Source organism: Thalassophryne amazonica, chromosome 14 (genome assembly GCF_902500255.1).
Source record: "Thalassophryne amazonica chromosome 14, fThaAma1.1, whole genome shotgun sequence".
NCBI lineage: Eukaryota > Metazoa > Chordata > Actinopteri > Batrachoidiformes > Batrachoididae > Thalassophryne > Thalassophryne amazonica.
The window spans coordinates 55,979,373-55,997,692 of record NC_047116.1 but is presented as its reverse complement, the minus strand read 5'-3'; the positions used below and the strand labels follow the sequence as shown (position 1 = coordinate 55,997,692).

At 39.6% G+C, this 18,320-nt stretch overlaps 1 protein-coding gene across 2 annotated transcripts in view; it reads left to right on the top strand.

Moving 5' to 3' along the window:
* Positions 1 to 18,041, top strand: part of ramp1 (receptor activity modifying protein 1) — a 282,345-nt gene extending 264,304 nt beyond the window's left edge. For both annotated transcript variants that reach the window (XM_034186678.1, XM_034186677.1), the window contains exon 3: positions 17,109 to 18,041. In XM_034186678.1, coding sequence (XP_034042569.1) covers positions 17,109 to 17,364 — 256 coding nt within the window. In that variant the 3' untranslated portion in view covers positions 17,365 to 18,041. The remainder of the gene's footprint in view (positions 1 to 17,108) is intronic.
* Positions 18,042 to 18,320: the final 279 nt, after the last annotated feature.

Sequence of the window (18,320 nt, the reverse complement as noted above, 5' to 3'; positions counted from 1 at the left end):
AGGTCGAGTCTCTGGCAAATACACACTGTGCACTCCAGTCTTAAATGCCAACATGTTCCAATCCATCCAGATGCACCACAGCTGTGAGTCCTGACGAGTCGCAGGTGATCAGGGTGAGGTCCTGACAGCCTCAGCAACACAGCCACTCAGTCCCAAACGCACGCCACCTGGGAGGAAAACCAAAAGACAGAAACAAACCGGCAGCCAGGCCCCCCCAGCCATATAACAGGATTTTCTTTAAAAGAAGACCTGAAATTTTAACTACAAATTGCCAGAAGGTACATCGAAGATGCAAGCCTAGATTTGATCTGTTATGGTGAAAGACTATACTTCTCTGCTCAACTTCACTCTGAAGCTAAGACTGGTAGTACAAAATGCAGAGTAATGTGTTATCATTCATATTTTCTGATAAAAATCAAAAGCTGTCCACAAAGCCAAACTGTTGTGGATTTGTTTAGTCTCAGATTACCTAACAGTTCGTGTGGTTCCAAATATTCAAGTCCTGCTACCACTCCATCCAGCATCTTTCCATAATTTGTATGAATCACACATCTTCAACATATCGGTACCTTATGATAGTACCAATGCGCATATTAAACAAATATGTAGGACTGCTTTTATGCATTTACGCAATATCTCCAAAATTAGAAAGGTCTTGTCTCAGAGTGATGCTGAAAAACTAATTCATGCATTTATTTCCTCTAGGCTGGACTATTGTAATTCATTATTATCAGGTTGTCCTAAAAGTTCCCTGAAAAGCCTTCAGTTAATTCAAAATGCTGCAGCTAGAGTGCTGACAGGGACTAGAAGGAGAGAGCATATCTCACACATATTGGCCTCTCTTCACTGGCTTCTTGTTAATTCTAGAATAGAATTTAAAATTCTTCTTCTTACTTATAAGGTTTTGAATAATCAGGTCCCATCTTATCTTAGGGACCTCTTAGTACCATATCACCCCAATAGAGCGCTTCGCTCTCAGACTGCAGGCTTACTTGTAGTTCCTAGGGTTTGTAAGAGTAGAATGGGAGGCAGAGCCTTCAGCTTTCAGGCTCCTCTCCTGTGGAACCAGCTCCCAATTCGGATCAGGGAGACAGACACCCTCTCTACTTTTAAGATTAGGCTTAAAACTTTCCTTTTTGCTAAAGCTTATAGTTAGGGCTGGATCAGGTGACCCTGAACCATCCCTTAGTTATGCTGCTATAGATTTAGACTGCTGGGGGGTTCCCATGATGCACTGAGTGTTTCTTTCTCTTTTTGCTCTGTATGCACCACTCTGCTTTTAATCATTAGTGATTGATCTCTGCTCCCCTCCACAGCATGTCTTTTTCCTGGTTCTCTCCCTCAGTCCCAACCAGTCCCATTAGAAGACTGCCCCTCCCTGAGCCTGATTCTGCTGGAGGTTTCTTCCTGTTAAAAGGGAGTTTTTCCTTCCCACTGTCGCCAAGTGCTTGCTCACAGGGGGTCGTTTTGACCGTTGGGGTTTTTCCGTAATTATTGTATGGCCTTGCCTTACAATATAAAGCGCCTTGGGGCAACTGTTTGTTGTGATTTGGCGCTATATAAATAAAATTGATTTGATTTGATTGAGGGATCTTATACTACCTGAATACTGTAAATAGCAGATAAGTTATATACTTTATTAATGTTCTCATATGCTACTGTTTATTCATTTAATTTTGTACCAGACAATGTGGTTTTGTCATGTTATGTTTAGGTGTGCTTTTATTTTGCAAAGCATGTGATCTTGCTTTATTGTTAGCTGTGCTTTTACTTTGAAGAGCACTTTCTTCTTCTTCTGACGTTTTGAGATGTAAAATGTTTGCTCTTTTCTCCACACAAATTCTGCTCTCACATTGTCAGAGAAACATCTCATGGCGAAACACGTCAGGCTAAAGAGTATGCTAGCAAGGATGGCTGATATAGCTTTAATATAGCTCCCCTTGGAAGGCAAAAAGAGTTTTCACAGTGTGTGTGATGTCCATGACATTCAAAGAGCTAAGCAAGGAGAAATAAATTAGCACCTGTTTGAAACTCTACGTCTGTCTTATTTAATCCAAGAGACCGCTACACATAAACAAATAATTTTCTAACTTGCCTTTCAGAACTTGCTGTTTCTTCAAACATACAGTGCCATGCGAAAGTATTCAGCCCCTTGTATTTCACGAATTTTAATTTGTTTATGGCATTTCAAATACAAAAAGTAAATCAGGCTTCTCAATATAAAAATTTCTAAAATTATCTTCCTTAAACTCAAACTGAAAGCAAATCTCTACAACTTGATATAAATTAATTAAAAATATAAAAGCCAAAATGATGGGTTGCATAATTAATGGGCCCCTTTGGTATAATACCTGTAAATAATCAGTTTAATTGCCAGATTTCTTCAGACAAGTCAGGGGATGGATACATGAACATTTCCAAGTCATTGAATATGTCTTGAACTTTACTTACATCAGTTATGAAGAAATACAAACAGTATTGCATGCTATGGTAAATCTGTGTGGAGTGGACAGTTCTCAAAAACTGAGTGACTGTGCAAGAAGGAGAAGAGTGAGGAAAGCCACCAAGACACCCAGACAACCCATAAGAAAGTACAGGCTTCTGTGGCTGTGACTGGAGAAATTGTGCATAGTGCATGTTTTGCATCTTGTATCCCCAAAATGCAGCTTCATAATGAAGTGGAATAGAGGAGGGTTTTATTAAAAAGAAGACCTGAATGTTCAAGCTACAATTTGCCAGAAGGTACATCTGAGATGCAAGCCTAAATTTAATGTTTTGGTGAAAGAAAACATCTGTCAAACATTGTCCTACAACATTGTGTTGTGTACAGAGCCCTAGAAGTGTCATTGCAAAAATGTTTTGCATCGAGAGAATGTGCACTACAATATGCACACGTTTTACTACAATGTGCGCACATTTTGTTTTTAAATTGTGTGCTCATTTTACTATAGTGTGTTCTCTAGGGATAAGCGAGTACACCACTATCTGTATCTGTGTCTGTTCAGCCTCTAAATGATCTGTATCTGTATCTGTACCTGTACTTGGAGTGGACGGGGCCTAAACTGGAAGTGGGGGTGGTTTAACATGAAATGGGCGGGGCTTAAATCAGTTCATTATTTTAATCCTGAAATTGATATGGATTGATCAGAAGTTGCTATATTTATTGTTTATTTGAAAACTTTACAGAACAGCCTCAAAATTGAGATTCAAATCAATGTTTTTGATCACAAAAGTAAGAGAACTATTTACAGAACAAGTTTTTTATGAACTCAGAACATGAATGTTCTTAAATGTATGAATGAATATTTACAGAACAGCCTCAGAATTGATATTCAGTGTTTTTGATCACAATAGTAAAGGAACTGTTTACAGAACAAGTTTTTTTATAAACTCAGAACAGAAGTGTGCATGAACAAGAGTTGTCAAACTCAACACAACTTTTTTTCTTTTTTTTATGATCAAACTGTGATTTTTTTTCAATTATTTATTTATTTCTAACGTTCTTGATATTTTGATTAAGGTGTCTGTGCGTGTGTGTCTGTCTGCATATGTGTGTGATTGAGTGAGAGAGAGAGTGAGAGAGAGGTTGTTCTAAGACTGCTTATTTTTTAATGATCTGTGTGAACTTGGTGATTCATGCAAACATCCAGTGATAGCAAACAGGGAAATAATATGCCAGCCTTGTTCACTGTATTCTTCTCCAAAGCACCGCATTCAGTATGAGCAAAGTTTTCCAACTGACTTTATATCACCAGCCAAACTAAGAGCAAACCAAACGGTTAAAAAAAATGAACAGAGTGGAGGCAGTGACCGACACAACACAAGCCATTTTCAGATCAGATCAGATCAGATCTGGATCAGAAGAAGTTTATTGCCATTGCCAATGAACAGGATTCACAGACTAGGAATTTGCTTTGATATAATGGTGCAACATTAAGGAGAGAGCAATATAAAATGCTAAGATAAAATATAAAATATGTGCTAAAATAAGATAAAATATGAAATATGAAATATGAAAGGCTGTGTGCAACAGAAAAACAGAAAAACTGTGCAGTGGGAGGAGTGCAATTAAAAACCAAAGTACATTGTCTAAAGTGACCCGTGATAAAATGAAATGATGATTTTCAGCTCTGTTTTAATCAGTGCTGAGCACAGTTCAGCTAATCCGCTAACCGCTAATTATTGAAGCTTAGACCGCTAACTTTTTATTGCAAGTTTAGTGAATAAAGCTTTAACAGTTAATAAACATTTTTAAAGTCTGATATCAAAGATTTTAGAGCCTATCTGTTAAATGTTTTGTAGTAGACGTACAGTTCTATCCTTTACAAACAGAGAATTGCTGGTTTCAAGAGAAACCACGCTATCCTCTGCAATCAGAGGAGAACTGGCTACAGAAGACAAAAAAAAAACAAAACATTTTTCTTGACACCCTACAAACCAGCTGGCAATATCGCCCAAGTCATCCAGAGGCATACAGTTTTAACTTATAGCTAAAATTTTAACCAAACTAATTTTGGACATTATTTAAATTGTCATGTTTGAACTTTTATAAAGTGAAAATATCAGCTATATGTGTTATGTGTCGGACGCAGCTTGGAGAACCGATCAGCGTTTGAAGGACCCAGTATGAAATAAGCAGAGCACGGTACAAAGGCTAACTGAATTTAATACATAACAGTGATGTGATACAAAACAACAAAAGAGTGTGCGGTCTGGCGTGGTGGTGATACGGTGCGCTCCCAGCAGCGCTAACGGTCCGGAGCCAGAAGCCGTTCGGACCCAAGGACCCCGCCGACACCCCCCAGGTGGCCGCAACAAACCGAGTCTGTGAAAGAAGGAACCATTATGTGAGTCCACACTCTACACACAGAGAGACCACTCAAAGGTGTACATAAACAGCAAACACTTCCTGGCTTAATTACTAATCAGCTTCCCAACCTGCAGGCATGGAACATCCAGTTCACAAAACTCCACTACAGTGGAAGCCGATACATGACTAACGTACAGCTCAATATAATAAGGTGTGAGGGACACCACATTTACTGACTGTATAAACGTTAGTCACAAAATCTAACGTACCTCAGGAAGTGTGCTGACGAGCGTGAGACCTCACCCCCTCCTCTTTCACAGACCGTGCATCAAACCCTGGACGTTCTCTGCATCCACTGATGATGAGATGGCTCCCGAGACGACGATCTCACCCGTCTGGTCACAAGGTTGAGTCTCTGGCAAATACACACTGTATACTCCAGTCTTAAATGCCACCATGTTCCAATCCATATAGATGCACCACAGCTGTGAGTCCTGACAAGCCGCAGGTGATCAGGGTGAGGTCCTGATAACCTCAGCAACACAGCCACTCAGTCCCAAATGCAAGCCACCTGGAAGGAAAAACAAAAGACAGAAACAAAAAGGCAGCCAGGCCCCCCAGCCATACAACATGTATGTTTTAGTTTTAAAGTATTGCACTACTTTTAAAGGTTTTAGTGTGGACATAGTGTGTGCGCAGTGCATTGTGGGTACTGTAAAAGTTCATGACAGGAGAAATTCATTTGAGATGCTCTGATCAGGCTCCGCACGGACAACAGCATTAAACCCTTTGTATATTGTGCCTAAAAGTCTTGTGAATATATTCTCTGGGTTTATAGACGTTGTTATTGTGTTTGTTTTATGTAAAAATGCCAGAAGATGCTCAGGTTGCTTCTCCATTATTTTCAATTGGAATCACTGTGAGCTGCAGTCGCTTTCTGTTTGCTCTATAATGTCCTGGTTATTGTCCTTTACAACACTGTTTGTCATCTTTGTTCCAGAGTAATATATATAAGATGTCTGAAATTCACTTTGTGTTTATTAAATTCCATGCAGATTAAACGTAGCAGGCATGGATTATTTGGAATAGTTGTTTTGGCAAGTTTTTACGGTCTCTACTGCCATCTTCTGGCCAGTAGTGTTCATGGCAGTATTATCAGGTTATATCAGACCATTGTCTAATCACAACTTGGCTTTTGGCTTTTGCAAATGGCTTTTTTTTTACATATGAAAAAATGGCATATTTTACAAAAGTAAATTTATACGTATGTAAACCAACACACATGCTACATTAACGTGTTTGTTTTTATATAGAATGAATGAGTCAACCAATCAGTGTTAGTGGAGGGTATTTTACCCATATTCCCTTTGGCATCTGTGTGTGTTTGTTACAAACTTCAGAATTAGTACATTATTAAAATCAAAAGATATGTGTTATATTTTAACTTCGTACAAATGACAGAATTATCATTAATATAGTTATTCTATAAAGAATAATTTGATCTATAAATCAAAACCATAAGCCAAACTGCTTTATTTTCCAAGACCTCTGCCTCACGGCAGAACAGCTGTATGCGGTTAAGGAATAGTGATTTTTTTTTTTTTTTTTTTTTGTGAGAATCTGGTAGTCAGGCTCTTTTTGCTGTGGAAGAGTAAAATACGTAGAAAACAGGAGCTTCCATCAGGGGGCACAAAGACAGAACTGGTGATTCATTGTTTGGGTTTGTGATCGTGGTGTTAAAACTCAATTTTGAAAGTTATCAGTTATCGTCTGTAGCTTCCGATAAATTTTTGAGTGGTTTATCAGGTTAGCTTTATAAAAGATAACTTTTCAGTTAGGTGATTAGCTGTTATCGAAGCTAACTTTTCAGTTAGCTGTTCCCACCATTGGTCTTAATGTAAAATGTATGTTACGAAACAAGTTCACCAAGCAACTTAAATATCATACAAACCAAAATAGACGCAAACCTATTTTCCTCCTAGAGGAAAACCTAAGGAGTACTGAGAGAGCAACATGAGGTAGAATCAATCCAAGCACAGAAAGAGATCAGTTCCTGCCTGTGTGTGTGTGTGTGTGTGTGTGTGTGTGTGTGTGTGTGTGTGTGTGTGTGTGTGTGTGTGTGTGTGTGTGTGTGTGTGTGTGTGTGTGTGTGTGTGTGTGTGTGTGTGTGTGTGTGCCAGAGGCTGCAGAGAGATGTGTCTGTGTAGGGAGGGGCGGGCGCTGTGAGTGACTGGCCAATCACAGAGCGTGAAGACAGTCAGTTAGCCAATCAGGATTTTCCTTCAGCACGACGAAAGATGCTAGTTTTTACAAGATATACTTTTGGTGCAGACAAATATCGTAACAAGAGTACAGTAACTTACTTTGCAGATATCAGGAACATATTGACCCAGTGCAAACTTGCTGACAGTCATGGCTCTTAACCTCCCATAAATCCCAACAGACATGCAGCAATGCATTAACATGGGTTTAGAGAGTCTGAAATCAATAATATTATATGACATATGTATTTTTAGGTATTTATTAACACAACGTTTGGAAAGAGGTGTCATTTGATGTAAAAAAGTGATTCACTTTGAAGTCATTGATTCTGGAGCCCAAATCTCCGTACAACAGCAAATAGTGAGAAAATGTTGGAAATGACTTAATGTAAGCAGGAAATACATATTCTGAGAGCTAAATTTAGGCCTATAATGTGCTCATGTTTTATTAATTTGAGGGCGGAATTAAAGGAAAACATATACACAAATGATCACGGCCAGAAAAAATATCACTTTAAGTGACCTCTCCCAGTGTCGCAGACCGAACGGTCCCGCCAATGACAAGGTTCATGGTTTAACGCCTCGTTTCTGCTTCAAACTGCACACCAGTCATCATCTACCTCAGCGACAGATATTTGAAGCTTTTGTACAACAATCATTTCCACATAAATTCAGCATTATTTCATAATAAAAGTCAGCGGAAGCAATCAGAGTGCCACAGCTAAATGAGTTGCTAGCTGATGCGCTCACTGCGCATCGGACATTTCAAAGCGTTGTGGAATTTTGCCTCATTTCTGCTTAAAACTGACTTTAAAATGATTTAAGAGGTTTTTCCCTTATCATCATTAATCCATTTGATTGCTTTGGGTGAAGAGACTCCATCTCAGACATGCTGCTGTGGTCTGAAATGACGCATGCGCAGATGCAAAAGGCGGACCGATATTTAGGGGCGGACCGTTCGGTCTGCGACACCGGGTTTCGTAGTTGTGACCTTACGAAAACATACATTAAACGTCTTACTGAAACATTATAAAAACATTTTATTAAGATGTTTCATCAAAATATTTTCAAAACTTTTAAAACCATATTTTGTAGACAAAACCTTTCTAAAACCAAAGCAAAACATTTTGGTAAAAAGATATATGGAAATTAATAATTTTTACTTCATGACTTTGATTTCTTTTTTATAAATACTTCTCTGCCCTGCTGTGAAAAAGTGTGACTGTTTCAAAACATCTAGGACCCATCTGTCAAACATTGTCCTACAACATTCTGTTGTGACCTTCAGAAAACATACATAGAACATCTTCCTGAAACACTTTGAAAACATTTTGTTAAGATGTTTCATCAAAATGCTTTCAAAACATTTCAAAATGCATTTTGTAGCCATTTTCTCAAAGCAAAGTAAAACATTGTGGATACGTTTTGTGTTTCCTGGGATGATGATTGAAACTTGGACACAAGTTGGTGTTCCACCAGGACAATGACTCCAACAACAAACTAAGCTGGTTTTGGAATGGGGAAAAAAGCACATTAACATTAAATCTTTTGGAGGGCCTTTCCATTCCTACAGAGGTTTTCATATTTGACAGTATATTAAAAAAAAATACACCTATAACATCAAAAGTTGAACCATAGATATGAATAACAGTGTGTGTAGTAAAAAAAAAAAAAGTAGGGTTGTAGTAATACCAGACCATCACACTCCCCCAGTTAATGAATCACTGCTTGAAATGTTTTATGTGTTATGATGCTTCTGACCTTCTCATCCATGCAGTTGTAGTGGCCTTTCTTCCCTGTCATGGTCACGGGTCATTACCATCAATTATGGCCCTGTGATGTCAGACAGGTCTATTCAAGGAAAATACACACATGCTCTTTGCAAACACACACAATCACTGAACAGTATGGGATCAATATGCACACAATATACTGACCAACACAGAAGCTCAAACACAGTACTGTCTCCCCCAAACATATTGTGGATTACACTCTATCAGATGTATGTATATACAATAGTATGTCATTAGAGGAGCTCTTTCTTTGTGGGTTTCTATGGTGTTGGACAAGTGTTTTGCCTGTGAGCCACCTGGACACTAATTGTGCAGATAGCACCCCAGGTCCTGCTTTCTTAATGTCTTCCACTCCTTTAATAGAACTTGCTAATTCAGCAGATTTTGATTCAGCAGATATTTTGTAAGTATAAGTGTTTACTCCAACAAAGTAGATTAGTGGTAGTGGCATGATGAGATGTTGCTCCATGAGGTCTTGTGATATGAAAATATGACTATACTTCTTGTTGAGGTGTAAAATGGCCACACAGTTTGTTTGATTTTTTTTTTTTTTTTTTTTTTTTTCCCAGAGTGCTCCAGCCTTATATATTCAATTGTTTATTTATTGCAGCCAGTCCGACAACTTTATTTTCAACATTGCAGCACCTTTCAGACAGCCAAAAACTTTTCACCCTCACGTAAGAATTCTGCCTGCACTGCACTCTCATCCTGTGCCATAGTGTGGAGTGATAACAGGCAGCGGTCAGTACTGCCATGGTCCCAGTTTTAAACCATATTTCACTCTTCTTCATTTAAAAAATAAGCACAGAGTCTATTTCTGATGGATGATGCATGTGATAGTTCCTTCTTACAGACCAACATACATGTCAACCTATACAGATTGTCCGTAAATTATATGGATTTTTCCAAGTTTCAGAGTCATACGGATGTACAAATAAAGTCTTACGGATATTCAGGGTTTTCTGTTGTAAATGTATTTCTTTTTTTTACTGTTGTTTTTCTTAACTCCGCTGACTTTCGGCCAGCCGTCCACCACCTTTGTACTCCTCATAGAAGCTGTGTGATGACGTGCGCAATGTGAGCGTCCAATCGGAATTGGTTCACCGTCACATGGTTTTCCAATATCCAATAGTAGGGCAGAGCAGTCGCAGATGGAAGGGCCAAAGATTGTTAGGAGCAGTGATGTGTTATTCTGTGAGTTCTTGTTTCTGTAAAAATAGAACAGCTGTGTGACACTATATTTACGGGAAATATATTGAGTTTGCACAAAATACCTACAATGTACTTGTAGACATTGATTTTATTGACAGCAAACAATTTTACTGTGGAGGAAGAGGATTTAACTGTGGAGGACTTCCACTATAAAAGAGCCCATGGAGATCCCTGGTGTTAGTTATTAATACAACCCCTGGCAATAATTATGGAATCACCGGCCTCGGAGGATGTTCATTCAGTTGTTTAATTTTGTAGAAAAAAAGCAGATCACAGACATGACACAAAACTAAAGTCATTTCAAATGGCAACTTTCTGGCTTTAAGAAACACTATAAGAAATCAGGAAAAATTTGTGGCAGTCAGTAATGGTTACTTTTTAGACCAAGCAGAGGGAAAAAAATATGGACTCACTCAATTCTGAGGAAAAAAATATGGAATCACCCTGTAAATTTTCATCCCCAAAGCTAACACCTGCATCAAAGCAGATCTGCTCGTTAGTCTGCATCTAAAAAGGAGTGATCACACCTTGGAGAGCTGTTGCACCAAGTGGACTGACATGAATCATGGCTCCAACACGAGAGATGTCAATTGAAACAAAGGAGAGGATTATCAAACTCTTAAAAGAGGGTAAATCATCACGTAATGTTGCAAAAGATGTTGGTTGTTCATAGTCAGCTGTGTCTAAACTCTGGACTGAATACAAACAACATGGGAAGGTTGTTAAAGGCAAACATACTGGTAGACCAAGGAAGACATCAAAGCGTCAAGACAGAAAACTTAAAGCAATATGTCTCAAAAATCGAAAATGCACAACAAAACAAATGAGGAATGAATGGGAGGAAACTGGAGTCAACGTCTGTGACCGAACTGTAAGAAACTGCCTAAAGGAAATGGGATTTACATACAGAAAAGCTAAACGAAAATACACGTTTAACACCTAAACAGAAAAAAAAGGTTACAATGGGCTAAGGAAAAGCAATCATGGACTGTGGATGACTGGATGAAAGTCATACTCAGGTGATGATGCTGGAACTTTTGTTTGGTGCCGTTCCAATGAGATTTATAAAGATGACTGCCTGAAGAGAACATGTAAATTTCCACAGTCACTGATGATATGGGGCTGCATGTCAGGTAAAGGCACTGGGGAGATGGCTGTCATTACATCATCAATAAATGCACAAGTTTACGTTGATATTTTGGACACTTTTCTTATCCCATCAATTGAAAGGATGTTTGGGGATGATGAAATCATTTTTCAAGATGATAATGCATCTTGCCATAGAGCAAAAACTGTGAAAACACTCCTTTCAAGAAGACACATAGGGTCAATGTCATGGCCTGCGAATAGTCCGGATCTTAATCCAATTGAAAATTTTTGCTGGAAGTTGAAGAAAATGGTCCATGACAACACTGAAAAAAGTGAAACACAGTGCACTTCATTCAAAGTACTTATTTACATTGGTCTAATGGAAAATTGTGGTTTCCAGTTTAAATCTGCTGGAATCACTTTACAAAATCATAAATATGCATTGTGAGAAACTAAAAAAATTAGCTGTAACAAATTACATCAATTTTTTTAAGTTGATTCAAAGTAGCATTTTTTCAGTGAAGGCTCCAACCTGCAAAGCTGATCTGGCAACAGCAATCAGAGAAAGTTGGAGCCAGATTGATGAAGAGTACTGTTTGTCACTCATTAAGTCCATGCCTCAGAGACTGCAAGCTGTTATAAAAGCCAGAGGTGGTGCAACAAAATACTAGTGATGTGTTGGAGCGTTCTTTTGTTTTTCATGATTCCATAATTTTTTCCTCAGAATTGAGTGATTCCATATTTTTTTTTCTCTCTGCTTGGTCTAAAAAAGTAAGCGTTACTGACTGCCACAATTTTTTTTCCTGATTTCTTATAGTGTTTCTTAAAGCCAGAAAGTTGCCATTTGAAATGACTTTAGTTTTGTGTCATGTCTGTGATCTGCTTTTTTTCTACAAAATTAAACAACTGAATGAACATCCTCTGAGGCCGGTGATTCCATACTTTTTGCCAGGGGTTGTATATGGACAAAACCCCAGTTATGTGATACCGCTATGCGGTTGTGTGTACTGTAATAAAACTGATTTTGGTGCGATTTAGGAGGTTATAAGGATTTTGTATTGATTTTATGGATTTTATCACTTGGTTATACAGGTGGACCCTCAAAGGGGTTGAACTGTATGGACCAGGTACTGATTTCCATTAAAAAAAAGAGTTTGCTTTGTCCTCCTGTTTACGGAGGCAGTACAGTTGCAGAGCTAGTGAGATCAGGGGTTGCCCCCCCCCCCAATAGATTAAAGGTCCACTTTTGAAGACATTTTAAAGATTTTCTTTTTTTTAACAGATGAGCAATATTAAAAAAAACTGGTTACTAAATTTTTTTTAAATAAATGAATAAATATTAAGAGAAAGCTTGGACTGAAAATGTTTTTTTTTCTTTTCTTAATGCTTGGCAGAGCTAATAAAAAGACAAACATATACAATGGTTGGCGTGAATGCCTTTGTATTCTGTTCTGTGCAAGTGTAATACCATGATATCAGCAGATACTCAATATTAAATGGATCACCTACATGGTTTTGTATTGTGTGACGTTCAAGTCAAATAAAAGGCAATTTTTCCAGTCATATTTCATCACTGATGTTTTCTTTTTTAAAAGTTGCACTATGCACAATTTCTTTAGTCACAGCCACAAAAGCCTGTAACTTCTTCAGGATTGTCTAGGTGTTTTGATGTCTTTCTTCACTAGTCTCCTTCTTGTACAGTCACTCAGTTTATGACAATTGTTGCCTCCACACAGATTCACCATAGAGCACCATACTGTTTGTATTTCTTCATAATTGATGTAAATACAGTCCAAGACATAATCAGTGTCTTGGAGATGTTCATGTATTCATCCCCTATCTTGCCTGAAGAAAGCTGGATGTAAAAATAATGGTTTATACAACCCCTAGCAATAATTATGGAATCACCGGCCTCGGAGGATGTTCATTCAGTTGTTTAATTTTGTAGAAAAAAAGCAGATCACAGACATGACACAAAACTAAAGTAATTTCAAATGGCAACTTTCTGGCATTAAGAAACGCTATAAGAAATCAGGAAAAACAATTGTGGCAGTCAGTAACGGTTACTTTTTTAGACCAAGCAGAGGGAAAAAAATATGGACTCACTCAATTCTGAGGAATAAATTATGGAATCACCAAATATGGATTCACTCAATTCTGAGGAATAAATTATGGAATCACCCCGTAAATTTTCATCCCCAAAACTAACACCTGCATCAAATCAAATCTGCTCGTTAGCATCTAAAAAGGAGTGATCACACCTTGGAGAGCTGTTGCACCAAGGGGACTGACATGAATCATGGCTCCAACATGAGAGATGTCAACTGAAACAAAGGAGAGGATTATCAAACTCTTAAAAGAGGGTAAATCATCACGCAATGTTGCAAAAGATGTTGGTTGGTCACAGTCAGCTGTGTCTAAACTCTGGACTGAATACAAACAACATGGGAAGGTTGTTAAAGGCAAACATACTGGTAGACCAAGGAAGACATCAAAGCGTCAAGACAGAAAACTTAAAGCAATATGTCTCAAAAATCGAAAATGCACAACAAAACAAATGAGGAATGAATGGGAGGAAACTGGAGTCAACATCTGTGACTGAACTGTAAGAAACCGCCTAAAGGAAATGGGATTTACATACAGAAAAGCTAAACAAAAGCCATCATTAACACCTCAACAGAAAAAAATAAGGTTACAATGGGCTAAGGAGAAGCAATCGTGGACTGTGGATGACTGGATGAAAGTCATATTCAGTGATGAATCTCGAATCTGCATTGGGCAAGGTGATGATGCCGGAACTTTTGTTTGGTGCCGTTCCAATGAGATTTATAAAGATGACTGCCTGAAGAGAACATGTAAATTTCCACAGTCATTGATGATATGGGGCTGCATGTCAGGTAAAGGCACTGGGGAGGTGGCTGTCATTACATCATAATGCACAAGTTTACGTTGATATTCTGGACACTTTTCTTATCCCATCAATTGAAAGGATGTTTGGGGATGATGAAATCATTTTTCAAGATGATAATGCATCTTGCCATAGAGCAAAAACTGTGAAAACATTCCTTGCAAAAAGACACATAGAGTCAATGTCATGGCCAGCAAATAGTCTGGATCTTAATCCAATTGAAAATCTTTGGTGGAAGTTGAAGAAAATGGCCCATGACAAGGCTCCAACCTGCAAAGCTGATCTGGCAACAACAATCAGAGAAAGTTGGAGCCAGATTGATGAAGAGTACTGTTTGTCACTCATTAAATCCATGCCTCAGAGACTGCAAGCTGTTATAAAAGCCAGAGGTGGTGCAACAAAATACTAGTGATGTGTTGGAGCGTTCTTTTGTTTTTCATGATTCCATAATTTTTTCCTCAGAATTGAGTGATTCCATATTTTTTTTCCCTCTGCTTGGTCTAAAAAGTAACCCTTACTGACTGCCACAATTATTGTTCCTGATTTCTTATAGTGTTTCTTAAAGCCAGAAAGTTGCCATTTGAAATGACTTTAGTTTTGTGTCATGTCTGTGATCTGCTTTTTTTTCTACAAAATTAAACAACTGAATGAACATCCTCCGAGGCCGGTGAAGCCATAATTTTTGCCAGGGGTTGTATGTGCTATACTAAAGGGGGCACTTACTTAGTCAGACCATCATTTTGGCTTTTAGGTTTTTATTTCTTTTAATTCACAATGGAGAGATTACTTTCACTGTGCATTTAAAGGTCATAATAAGATAATAAAATTTGAAATTTTAAAATAAAAAGCCTGAATTTCTTTTTTGTTTTGATGACCCTGACTGGGGATGTTGTCGAGAGGTGGAAGGAGTACTTTGAGGATCTCCTCAATCACATCGTCACATTTTCCGAAGAGGAAGCAGAGACTGGGGACTCAGAGGCGGACTCATCCATTACCCAGGCTGAAGTCACCGAGGTGGTTAGAAAGCTCCTCGGTGGCAAGGCTCCTGGGATGGATGAAATCCGTCCTGAGTACCTTAAGTCTTTGGATGTCGTGGGACTGTCTTAGCTGACATGCCTCTGCAACATCGCGTGGCGATCGGGGACAGTGCCTCTGGATTGGCAGACCGTGGTGGTGGTCCCTCTGTTTAAGAAGGGGGACCGGAGGGTGTGTTCCAACTATAGGGGGATCACACTCCTCAGCATCCCCGGTAAGGTCTGTTCCAGAGTACTGGAGAGGAGAATTCGAACGATGGTCGAACCTCGGATTCAGGAGGAGCAGTGTGGTTTTCGTCCTGGTTGCGGCACACTGGACCAGCTCTACACGCTCCATCAGGTGCTCGAGGGTTCATGGGAGTTTGCCCAACCAGTCCACATGTGTTTTGTCGATCTGGAGAAGGCGTTCGACCGTGTCCCTCGGGGTACCCTGTGGGGAGTGCTCCGGGAGTACGGGGTCCTTTGCTAAGGGCTATCCGGTCCCTGTATGACCGCAGCAGGAGCTTGGTTCGCATTGCCGGTAGTAAGTCCAAACTGTTTCCCCTGCACATTGGCCTCCACCAGGGCTGCCCTTTGTCACCGGTTCTGTTCATTATTTTTATGGACAGAATTTCTAGGCGCAGCCAGGGTGTAGAGGGGGTCTGGTTTGGGAACCACAGAATCTCGTCTCTGCTGTTTGCGGATGATATGGTTCTGTTGGCTTCATCATCTTTTCCGGATGCCCCCTGGACGCCTCGCTGGCGAGGTGTTCCGGGCACGTCCCATTGGGAGGAGGCCCCGGGGAAGACCCATTGACATGCTGGAGGGACTACATCTCTTGGCTGGCTTGGGAACACCTTGGGGTTCCCCCGGAGGAGCTGGGGGAGGTGTGTGTGGATCGGAAGGTCTGGCCGGCTTTGCTTGAGCTGCTGCCCCCGCGACCTGACTCCGGATAAAGCGGAACAAAATGGATGGATGGATGGATGGATGTCCTGAAAAACTTCAAACATATAAAAGGGTGCACTAATGTTTTCACAGAACTGAACATTATGCTCATATGAAAGTGAATTTAAAATGATTATTAAATGAAATAAAAGAAAACACTAATAGCAAAATTCCAAAACCTCACCTGCTTCATCTGAAGGAGCTTTGGTGGCTGCTGTCTGATGCATTGCTACAGATCTCTTAACTCACTAGAAAACCTCTCACTTGATTCTACTTTCTAAATAGCACTGGTTAAAGTGTTTTATTAAGCGAATAAATCCAACCATTTGCACCCTGTGCCCTGTTTTGCACTCACATGATACAGCTGTGGTGATCTGTCATTCTGGATATTCCAGCTACACAACACCTACTGTGTTTGGACAGTCATGGACAAACAACTGTCCACTGTGAGGCACGTGTGTCTGATTGCTGTATTTATGTGGACATAAATAAAAACATATATTGCCATGGTGGCGACAAGCTGCAGCAAGCGAGCACGCGCACGGACCGGACACTGACAGCCCCATGTTGAAACGGGCCATCAAATCAGAACACGCAGTGGGCGATCTGACCGTCACGTCATCCACGTGAGCTCTGTTCCACATGATTTTTTTAATTACTCCACATAAGCGGCACAGTGTAGTCCCACTGGTACTGGCTGGTTTTTATTTTTTTATTTATTCCACATAAGCATCATCATGTGGTTCAATACGTACCACCTGGTTTTTATTTCTTCCACATAAGCGGCACCATGTGGTACACCTGGCACTGTTCCTGGCAGGTGTACCTGGCACTGTTTCATATTGCTCCAACGTGCATGCCTGCCCATCGGCGCAATGTTTCGTGCGCAATGTTTCCTGTGCTAGTTTCGCCGTTTTCATCAAAATGCCATCCAAGCTTCGCATTGTGTGTGAAGGGGCCCTTAATGATCAAGACTGCAGCATTCATGGTAGAGGAGGTTCTCTTCTATACTGAACTTGTTAAATATTGATAAGTAATCCTTGTCACCCTCTCTTTCTCTCTCTCACCATCCTGCAGACCGTACGGTGAGCTGACCAACTGCACGTACCTGGTTGCTCTGAAGATGGACTGCTTTTGGCCCAACAGGCTGGTGGACGAGTTCTTCATTAGAGTCCACAAGCACTACTTTCACGACTGCTCGCTGTCTGGTCGGCTTCTCAGAGACCCACCCAACCGCATCCTGGGGCCCTTCATTGTGGTGCCTGTTTTGGTCACCCTCCTCATGACTGCTCTGGTGGTGTGGAGGAGCAAACGCAGTGAGAGAATTGTGTAGTGAAGAAAAGCAAGTAGAGCAAGGTCACAAAAATCAAGATGATTCCTAAATTTGCAGCGTATTCAGCCTCAGTGACCAAAAACACCCATTTTTCTTGAAATCTTTTAGTTTGGAACCATGTGTCTTCAAGACCAGGGTCATTTTGGACTTCAACAAAGCTTTGAACAACCTTGAGATCATAACATACAATGATGACTTAGGTCAACCTCGAACGTTACAGTCTGCTATCAGCAGGCCCTATCAATGTCACAACAGCCCTCATCATGGACACAGACAGTGACCTTCGGAAAGACACTACATTCAGAAACATCTTCACTGTTACTACTATTTCAGGTGATGTACTGCACAAAGAGCATACAGCAGCACAGCAGCAAAATGCTACACATGCACAAGCGATCATGAAGACCAGGATGGAATACATGGAAAATCAGACTCACTTCTGCTGAGGAGTCTTCTGATATCAAAGATTTTAAGAGTATATATTATATTGTACAGGAACTTGGTGTATTTAAAGAAAACACTTTTGACTGTGTTCTACAGAAGTCCAGTAAGGCCTGCAGCTATGTGTTTTTCTTTGTCAGTATCTTTGGATGTTTGTTGTTTTAAACACAAAGACAGGAAAAAAAATCTATACAGGTTTTTGCAATGGCATATTAGGACCATTGTAGTTTTAGAAACATTGTTTTGAGTCACAAAATAATAAAATTATAATCAGTGACAACAAAACCCCTCAGAATTTGTGAGTGTCTCAAGTAAATTTATGAAATTTATTTATTCTCTGAGATTATAAAGTGACAAATTTGTGAGAAAAAAACACAAATGTATAAAAAAATAAACATTCTCTGAGCTCACAAAGTCATAATTTTGTTAGACAAGAACAGATATCCTGAGATTAAAGTCACAAATTTAAGGAAAAAATACTCATATCATAGTGATAAATCTGTGTGAAATTTAAG